The sequence below is a fragment of the Doryrhamphus excisus genome, chromosome 21 (genome assembly GCF_030265055.1).
Source record: "Doryrhamphus excisus isolate RoL2022-K1 chromosome 21, RoL_Dexc_1.0, whole genome shotgun sequence".
Lineage (NCBI taxonomy): Eukaryota > Metazoa > Chordata > Actinopteri > Syngnathiformes > Syngnathidae > Doryrhamphus > Doryrhamphus excisus.
In genome coordinates this window covers 3,200,543-3,211,101 of record NC_080486.1, presented here as the reverse complement: position 1 = coordinate 3,211,101, position 10,559 = coordinate 3,200,543, and the positions used below count along the sequence as shown (strand labels likewise).

General features: G+C 34.7%; 1 protein-coding gene across 1 annotated transcript; it reads left to right on the top strand.

Moving 5' to 3' along the window:
- The first annotated feature begins 783 nt into the window (after window positions 1–783).
- ankrd33ba (ankyrin repeat domain 33ba) lies at window positions 784–9,685 on the top strand. Its single transcript, XM_058060638.1, has 5 exons — window positions 784–1,457; window positions 6,436–6,565; window positions 6,659–6,799; window positions 8,355–8,496; window positions 8,606–9,685. Exons 1-5 carry the CDS (start codon window positions 1,053–1,055, stop codon window positions 9,315–9,317), a joined length of 1,530 nt encoding a protein of 509 aa, XP_057916621.1. The 5' UTR covers window positions 784–1,052; the 3' UTR covers window positions 9,318–9,685.
- Window positions 9,686–10,559: the final 874 nt, after the last annotated feature.

Here is a 10,559-nt window from a genome sequence, read left to right as displayed (position 1 = left end):
TTTTATTATTATTTTTTATAAAAAAATAATAATTATTTTTTATTTTTTATTATTTTTTTTAATAAAAAAATAATAATAAATAATAATAAAAAATATATATTTATTTTAAGTGCTCCCTGTAAAAAAATAATAATAAATATTTTTTATTTGTATTATTTTAAATAATAAATAAAATAATAATACAAATAAAAAAATATTTATTATTTTAAGGGCTATTTATATTATTTATTATTTTACTTAACAAAATAATAATAATAATAATAATAAATATTTTTTTTTATTTTTTATACAAAAATATTTTTATTATTTTTTAATAAAAAAGAATAACAAAATAATAATAAAAATAAAAAATATTTATATTTTTATAGTCACCATTCTACTTGTATTACCCAATATAGTGGACATAAAGTAGAATGGTGATTATAGGGGTGTTAGTTTGTGTTGTGAGGGCTCTAATAATGTAAAAACAGCATGTAGAAAGTCATAAACAGAATTATTTTTTATAAAAATAAATATTTTTTTATTTTTAAAAATAAATAATATATTTTTAATTATTTTTTTATAATAATAAAAAAAATAATAATTGATTTGAATTGACCTAATATGGGAATTGTGGCATTAAAATGCAAGATTATTGCACATGTTAGAATATAATAGTTATTATATTCGATTATTGCAAAGTAATGCTTGAACACAACTGTGACATGATTGTGTAATACTTTTATGCTTTATGGAAGGGAGGGGGGAAGGGGGGGGCGAGCGTCCCGGGTCCATCAAATCGGATTAAAAGACTGTAGGTTTGCTTTCTGTTTCTCTCCGCCCTCTATGAGATGTTTAGCATTGTGCCAACACGTCATTTTTTCCCCTCTGCTAATTTCTCAAAAGGATACTTGTAAAGTTGATGAAGGCGTGCTGCGTTCACGGCGCAGTAACTTCGATGAGGGACATCACAGCACATAATCACAGTAGTGCATAAAAAAGTTTTTTTTTCCCGATAAAGTCCGAAGAGAGACGACGGGTCCCATGCCTGCTCGGCTGGTTTCGGGGATTAGATGGTGCTGATCACGGACGATAGAGACGGAGGAGTCGCATCGTCGCTCCGGGTCAGGCAGCACCAGCAGCAGAAAGCCAGCGGGGATATCGCTCAGGTCCACCCGACCTTAGCCGAAGAGGACCCCGATGAAGACTACCCTAGCTCCTGTGATGATGATGAGGAGGATGGTTTTGAAGAAGTGGACTTCGAGGACCTGGACGACACTAGGAGCATCGCGTCAGACGACTCGTTCTACCCGCCTGATGATGCATTCGAGGACTCTGAGCGCACCTCGTCCCCACAGAGCCCGGAGCCGATGTCGTTTTTCCGGGCGTGCTGCAGCAACAACGCTACTCTAGTGCGGATTATGATCCGGCATGGACTCACGGAGGACCAGGTCAAGCAGACGGACCGGAACAACAAGGTATGATGACACTTATTTTCATCGGCACTCTGACAGAATGTGTACTGTAGCTTTAAATCATTTTTCTTAAAGGTGCTTTTGAAATCTTGGAAAAGTGAAATTATCAAAATGTGTATTTTATTTTATACATCAAAGACACAAGCGAAACGTCGAAAAATATATATATTTTTTAATTTTAATAAAAAAAGATATATATATATATATATTTTGTAGACGTTTCTAAAAACTATAAATATTAAATATAAATATATCATATATAATGAGATGAGTTCAGGCACATCAGATTCTGGAGATATATATTTTTTAAATTAAAATTTAAATAAAAAAATCTATATATTTTAGACGTTTCGAAAAAAAATTAAATATAAATATATCATATATACTGAGATGAGTTCAGGCGCATCATATTCTGGAGATATATTTTTTTAAATTAAAATAAAAAATATATATATATACATATATATATATATATATATATATATCAGACGTTTCTAATAAAAAATTAAATATAAATATAAATATATCATATATACTGAGATGAGTTCAGGCGCATCAGATTCTGGAGATATATTTTTTTTAATTAAAATTAAAATTTAAATAAAAAAAATATATATATATATTTTAGATGTTTCTAAAAAAAAATAAATATATATACTGAGATGAGTTCAGGCGCACCAGATTCTGGAGATATATTTTTTAAAATAAAAAAAAATAAAAAAAAAAATATATATATATATATATATATATATATATATATATATATATATATATTTTAGATGTTTCTAAAAAATATAAATATTAAATATAAATATATTATATATATACTGAGATGAGTTCAGGCGCATCCGATTCTGGAGAGAAATAATTAAGCTCTGTGCAGAGAGAGGCTTACAGGAGTGTTTCAAGGTCAAGGAAGGATCCAAACTGACCTCCATGTAAACCTCATCCACGTTGCCTCCTAATGTCATCCCCAAATGTAAACAAAGTTGATTTTGAATAGCTATTTCACTCTTCCATAACCAATAAAAATGCATACTAATGTCTCCATCACGACTTGACCACAGCTGATAGTTTCTGTTTTTGGCAGCATAAAATATAAAAAAAATAATAATAAAAGTGTGTAAAACAATATTTATTAGATGTAAACATTGCAAAAGGAAGGACGCTACATGCTACCTGCAGGGTGAAGCAGCAAATAGCCTAAATATATCCTGCTTGTGTTTATATGCAGAGAAACCGAGAGATGTGTGTGGAAGAAGTCAATATCCTGACACAGATTTACGCATCCCAAAATAATCACACGCTGTAACCGAGCATTATGCAACATAAAGAGGAGCTCTTACAGTCGTGCTTCAATGCTGCAATACTCAATGAACCTCTCTATGGCAGGGGCGGGCAAACTTTTGGACTCGAGGGCCGCATTTATTTAACAAAATCGTCAAGGTGCCGGACTATATATATAATTTTACACATAAACAGTCCATTTGGAATTATTGTAATCTGTAAAAGTGTCATGTAATCTGCTATATGTGCTTGATTCCCTTTTTTCAGGAGCACTTTGTAATGGTCATGGTTTAATTTCATTTGAACATGCATCAGATTACAATTGAATGCATCACATAATCAGTTCACAGTTCCACATGTCCAAAAGGAGTAGGAAGAAGCAAAGCTTATTCGATTCTACCCCTCCATCTGGTACTTTTACAATCAGTAACTGTTACATTTGTTCACTTCCTGCTTTCCTAATATAATTTAAGTTTTATTTTTTTTATTTGACTAATAATTTTTTTTTTGCTTTGTTAATTTTAATCTGAAAAAAAATAATTTGTCTACCCACTAACTATATGTGGTTTCTTAAGTTTTTATTATTTGCCATTTTATTATTATTATTATTATTATTATTATTATTATTATTATTATTATTATTATATTTATTTATTACTGATTGATTGATTTTCTTTATTCTTGATTTGTTTATTTATTTTTCATTTGTTCACTTCCTGCTTTCCTAATATAGTTCAATATAAACTATATAATATAGTTTAGTTTTTTTGTTTAAATGAAATGAAATGAAATGAAATTAAATTATGATGCATAATTTATTTTAAGATGCATAATTTATTTTATGTTGCATAATTAATTTTATGTTGCATAATTTAATTTAATTAAAATAAAATAAAATAAAATAAAATAAAATAAAATAAAATAAAATAAAATAAAATAAAATAAAATAAAATAAAATAAAATAAAATAAAATAAAATAAAATAAAATAAAATAAAATAAAATAAAATAAAATAAAATAAAATAAAATAAAATTCACGTACCGAAGTAGAAGGTGATATGACCATCCAATGACATAATGGGTACCATAGTAAGTGTCAATATAGGGATATATATAGCACATCATGACTGGTTCAAGACTCTTCATCCTTGTATTTAGCAAACATCAACTGTTTGTATTGTTTCTTGAATTGTAAACAGCAGACGACATTAAATAACCAAATTGATTAAAAAAATGATGTTAAGTTTTTTTTTTTAAATGAAATACTTTGGAAAGAACGGCCGTATTTAAACACTTGGCGGGCCGCATGTGGCCCCCGGGTTGTAGTTTGCCCACCTCTGCTCTTTGGGATACCTTTAGGGAAGGCTAGAATTGGGATCAGGCCTAAATTACTGGCGCCCATAATGTCCAAAGACGCTTTTATAAACAGTAAAGCGACATAAGCATTCATAACTACATAAACATAAAGGTAATAAAGCATGCATGAGTTAATGTGAATGAATGGAAAAATCAAAGTCAATGTTAGGACATTGAATGGAACATGGCCTCTGGTCTACTACACAATGTCTGCATGGTCCCAAAAAAAAAAAAAAAAATCAGATATCTAATATGTTGTACTGTATGATATTAGCCATAGATACATAACCACATCTCTCTCTCCTCCAGACTGATAAGCATAAGCTGTTCTATTCCTAGCGCTGGATACTCCCCAGATTACACCATGTGCTAATAATAAGATGACGAGAATTTGTTTTCATGTGTCAGCTCAACTGTAACCCACTGACACTGATGTCAACACAAGCGGGAATCCAAATTATTCCATTGTATGAAATGTTATTTTTTACTGTGCTCGTATCAATATAATATATTGTATTTATCTTATTCTAGTAACCTTTAACATACATCGATATTGAGTTTGAATTAACTTTGGGGATTAAAGCGTGTGACAAGGTTATGAGGTCACCATAAATCAGTTGAATTGGACCATAGGAGATTAAAGTCACGGAGAACCGACGTAATAACAAAAGTAATGGAAGTCAGCCATTTTTATTTGGCCTACATAAGAAAACAAAAACATTAGCTGTCAAAGTGTACCAGTACACCACAAACATCCATACAGACCAGAGCCACTGTTAAAGGTTTTTCCGCACAATCCGCCAATTATTCCTGAGAAACATTCCCCCCCTCCCTTCCCGCCCCCTTTGTCGCCTTAAGGCTCCCCAGGCCTGACAACACTAATGAGATTACGTGCAGTTGGCTGACAGCCTGGCTTGTTTTAATTGTGGACTTGTGTTCTGTTTGTTTTACTTTATGTCCATTACACACAGACTATAAATCCTCTTTTGACAAACAGCTAAGCTAAGGGCGATAGCTAAAAGTCGACTGCATTTTTAAAAGTTCAAAATATATACTGTAAGTTTTCCTGCTTAATGAAATTGTATTTTTTACATTTGCACTGCAGTAAATATAGTTAATCATAACAAATAAAAGAAAGAAAAAAATATTTCATATTTTATTTATTATGTATTTATATTTTTATATATTTTTAAATATATTTTTATTTTTTTTAATATATTTTTATATATTTTTATATATTTTTATATATTTTTTAATATATTTTTGTATTATTTCTTTACATCAGGGGTGGGCAAACTACGGCCCCGGGGGCCACATGTGGTCCACTAAGCGTTTGAATTCGGCCCGCCAGTATTCTTTTAACATACAAGCTGGCAACATGACTTGCAAGTCGAATGTCTTACTGAGTAAAAAAAATAAATAAATAAAATTATTATTATTAAAAATTGAAAAAGTAACCAACTTTTCCCAGGTCCTCGCTTTGGCAGACATAAGTACTATTCACACACACACACACACACACACACACACACATACACAAACAAACAACACCTTTACTGGGGCACAAGATCTTGCTTATTTTTCCACGTAGTTTGACAGGTCCTGATTTTAAAGTGAAAACATGCGTCATATTAATGCAAATGCAGTCTAATTTGACTGTGCAGCACTGGCTTTATTACATTTGAACATGGATCAGATTACATTTTACTGTTACATTTTGTTCACTTCCTGCTTTCCTAATATAATTTAAATTTTTTAACTGTATTTTATAATTTTTTATTTTTTATTTTTTATTTATTTTTAGTTTTAGTTTTATTTTTAGTTTTAGTTTTGTTTTTAGTTTTGTTTTTAGTTTTAGTTTTGTTTTTAGTTTTAGTTTTTATTTTCATTTTCATTTTCATTTTCATTTTCATTTTCATTTTCATTTTCATTTTTATTTTTATTTTTATTTTTATTTTTATTTTTATTTTTATTTTTATTTTTATTTATTTAATTTTTATTGATTTAATTTTAATTTTTTTTTATTCATTTTTTTATTATTTTTTGTGTGTATACATGTGAGAGTAATTACTTTTATTGTTTTATGAGTTCTTATCTTGACACATTCTTGCAGGATTAACATGCTGTTGCTGCATCCGGGCACCTCCAGGACCTCGGGGGGTCACTGGGGGTCTCTGATCGGGGTCACGGGAACATTTCTTCTTCAGCACATTCAAACACTTTCTATTGTCTAAGCTAATTGATATAAGGGTGATAACTAACATTATATTCATTCTATCTACATTTTATTCTAACATAGTATTGGCATGTGTCTCTCTCGCTCTCTCTTGCTCTCTCAGACGGGGCTGCTGGTTGCATGTTACCATGGTTACGTCGATGTTGTCATAGCGCTATCCCAGTGTCCCTATCTGGACGCTAACTGGCAGGACAGTGAAGGGAACACTGCCCTCATCACCGCCGCGCAGGCAGGTAAGCCTCTTATGTTGACATTTGAGGTTCCAATGTGTCCGTGTCTCGCACACACACGTCAACGCACGTTTTTTTTTTTGTTTATGTCTCCAGGTCACATGACAATCACCAACTTCCTGCTCAACTACTACTCAGGTTTGGACATCGAGAGGAGAAACTGTCACGGCTTCACGGCGTTGATGAAAGCGGCCATGCAGGGTCGGGTTGAGTGCGTGCGGGCGCTCATGATGGCAGGTAACGCTCCCTACATGCTACATGCTAACCATGCTACATACAGCTTTGCTATTATCATGTTTTTTTTAATATATTAATAAACAACCACTGTTTTGTGGTTGAGTACTGCCTATTTATTGTCAGAAAATTAGCATATTTAATCATATTTTAAATATTTTTGGCCTAACTTAAGCATTTTTAAGTATAAAAATAGCAAAATCAACAAAAATATAAATATAATGAATTCAAAAATCACATGATATGACCTAGTATTTGTATCAATGACATATTCTGGTCACTAGGGGTCAGTAATGTTACATGCAGGAAGTACTACTCGGAATCCGAAAGGAAAAATTCCACAGTTGAATATATACTATAGGGGTGTTATATAATTTCTTGAGCGCTCTAATAATGTTCAACTGTAACATTGTCACATTGATCTCTACTTTTGTCATATTTTCTGATATGTCTATTATATGGATTAATTTGTGACTATAGGGGTGTTATCTAATTTCTAGAGGGCTCTAATAATGTTCAACTGTAACATTGTCACGTTCCTTTCCCACTGTATCATATTTTGTGATATGGCTACGAAACGCATTAATTGGTGACTATAGGGGTGTTATCTAATTTTTAGAAGGCTCTAATAATGTTCAACTGTAACATTGTCACATTGATATCCCACTTTGTCATATTTTCTCATATGTCTATGAAATGGATTAATTGGTGACTATAGGGGTGTTATCTAATTTCTAGAGCGCTCTTAATAATGTTCAACTGTAACATTGTCACATTGATCTCTAATTTTGTCATATTTTCTGATATGTCTATTTTATGGATTAATAGGTGACTATAGGGGTGCTATCTAATTTTTAGAGGTCTCTAATAATGTTCAACTGTAAAATTGTCACATTGATCTCCCACTTTGTCATATTTTCTGATATGTCTATTATATGGATTAATTTGTGACTATAGGGGTGTTATATAATTTATAGAGCGCTCTAATAATGTTCAACTGTAACATTGTCACATTGATCTCCCACTGTGTCATATTTTCTGATATGTCTACTATATGGATTAATAGGTGACTATAGGGGTGTTATGTAATTTCTAGAGGGCTCTAATAATGTTCAACTGTATCATTGTCAAATTGATCTCCCACTGTCATATTTTGTGATATGTCTACAAAATTGATTAATAGTCAACTATAGGGGTGTTATCTAATTTCTGGAGGGCTCTAATAATGTTCAACTGTAACATTGTCACATTGATCTCCCACTGTGTCATGTTTTCTGATATGTCTACTATATGGATTAATAGGTGACTATAGGGGTGTTATGTAATTTCTAGAGGGCTCTAATAATGTTCAACTGTATCATTGTCAAATTGATCTCCCACTGTCATATTTTGTGATATGTCTACAAAATTGATTAATAGTCGACTATAGGGGTGTTATCTTATTTGTAGAGGGCTCTAATAATGTTGAACTGTAAGCCTCTACAGACGTGTCTACAGACCATGCATGCGTTGCACCTGACTGCATCAAGGTCGGATGTTGACTAGCCATCCGTTGCAGGGGCCACCCTAAACGCACGAGACTGCGGCCGCCAAATGACCGCCAGGGAGTGGGCGGTGTTCACCGGCCGCCATGAAACAGCTTGGGTGATGGGGCGACTCATGGAACGACCCTGCCCGCAACAATTCGCCGACGCTTACAGGTAAAAATGGATAGTTTGACAGGAAGTTGGAATCCCAATCAGTTGTACTCCATCAACAGCGACTTGGTTGAGCTGTTGAAGGGACCTAACCGCCATGTTGGTTTTGCAGTCTCGAATGGCCGCCGCTGCCGTCACTGGTGGCCAAAGCCCAGGAGCCCCGCGGTTGCCTTAAGCGTCTCTCGGACATGGCGCGTGATATCTTCAACATCGCCAACGTTACCAACCCCGAGGACTCCGGCGTCATTGACCACCTTGTGTCTGTGACGACCGCCATCAGGAGCCCCTTCATCGCCGTCAGCTGTCACACGGTGTGCCCGGACAGCCCCCCCAGCGTCGGCAAGCGACGCTACGCAGTCTCGGAAATCCTCCGCCGTCACCGAACCAAAGAGATCAGTGCCATCAATGCGGGCGGCGTGGACACCCAACTCCAGCTCTTCCCCAACCCCAGGGTACCCAAACCCTCTTCCGAGCGTCGAGCCAGCCTTCAGATGCAGACCTCAGTGCCTCGAACGAGGACCTCCAGTCTGGGAATGTTGTCTCAGCCTCGAAGGACCAGTCTGCTTCCGCTAACCATAGCGCTCAGGAGGAGGAGCAGCGTCAAGCCGGGGTGGACCATCCCCAGGGTGAGGGTGTCCAAAGCCCCCGTGCCCACTTATGAACCAGAAAAGATACACAGGAAAACCAGCGCCAAAGACGGAGGCGGCAGGCACTTGCTGCAGATCCCCAAGTGGCGATACAAGGAGCTAAAAGAGGAGAGGAGGAAAGCAGAGGAGGCTGAGAGGAGGAGACTGGACGCCATAACCAAGAGGAACAGGAAGTAGACGAATGCACATGAAACACGCAAATAAAAGCTAATACGCTGGACTCAGGGTGGGTTTATTCCCAGTAGCATCTTAAAGATGGCCGCCACCTACCCAGGGCTCTTGATACTTGAAGCTAACTTATTTGTCATATTTATTGCAGCCCTGAAGGACAAAGCCATATTTTGTTTTACGTCGATTTAGTCATAAATATATCCAAAATATTTTAAATTAAAAGTTTTGAGGGCATGTTTTTTTATAACATGAATATTTTTCACTAATGCTAATTTTTCTACAAATGATCAATAATGTGACATAACGACTGTCTTTATACTTGGAAAAAAAATGAATGCATGTATAATGTATATTTTTTATTAAATTTTATTTAATTTAATTTTTTTTTTAATACTAGAAATCAAAATACTTTCTCATAACGGACATATTTGTGGAGTACTATTGTGACGTCAATCACAATAATTTAATAATAATAATAAATGATAAAATGTATTGGAAAAAGCTTGAATGTTTACATAAAACATAATACATGCTTGCTGCTTCCTGATTGGCTGTCAGGGGTGAGGGGGCGTGGAGTTGGAATAAACATTTTGACATCTCTGTGGGTTCTTTCAGTTTTTCTTCATGTTTGGTGAGAACCTGTGTATACGTGTGTATTTATGTGTATATGTATACACATATATATATATGTACAAAACTATATGTACACAGTATGTATCTTTGTGGGTGTTTTTATGTATGTTTGTATATATGTGTATGTGTCTCATTGGCCCCTGAAGGCACCACGACGTGACATGCACACCTGGGTTTGATGATGTAATCACAAAGTGATATATATAAGTTGCAGGGACTTGACTCTCCTCAGTTGCGTGGGAAGAGAAGCTAGGGACGTCAACTGCAGGTCAGTGTCTTAAACGTTTATTTTTTTTAATATATTTCAATAATTTTCTTTTCATGAATTAGACCATTATCATTTTGCCCGGTGACCCGTTTACATTGTGTTTATGATTAATCTGATTGTTTTGGTCCCTGCAGGTCAGGCGCCCTTCCTGTGGGATGGAGTGAGGAAGCGAGGCCAGGAGCCTTCCAACATCACTCAGAGCGGGTTTGGACGCTACCGCCTCACTCCATAAATCCCACACGCCACCGTGCCCCCCCACCTCGGGAACCGGAGGACTGGACTGGAAGACTGGAGGGTGTTGTGTTACCCAGCCGGTCATGAGTACGATGCATGATGGACCTGGAAAA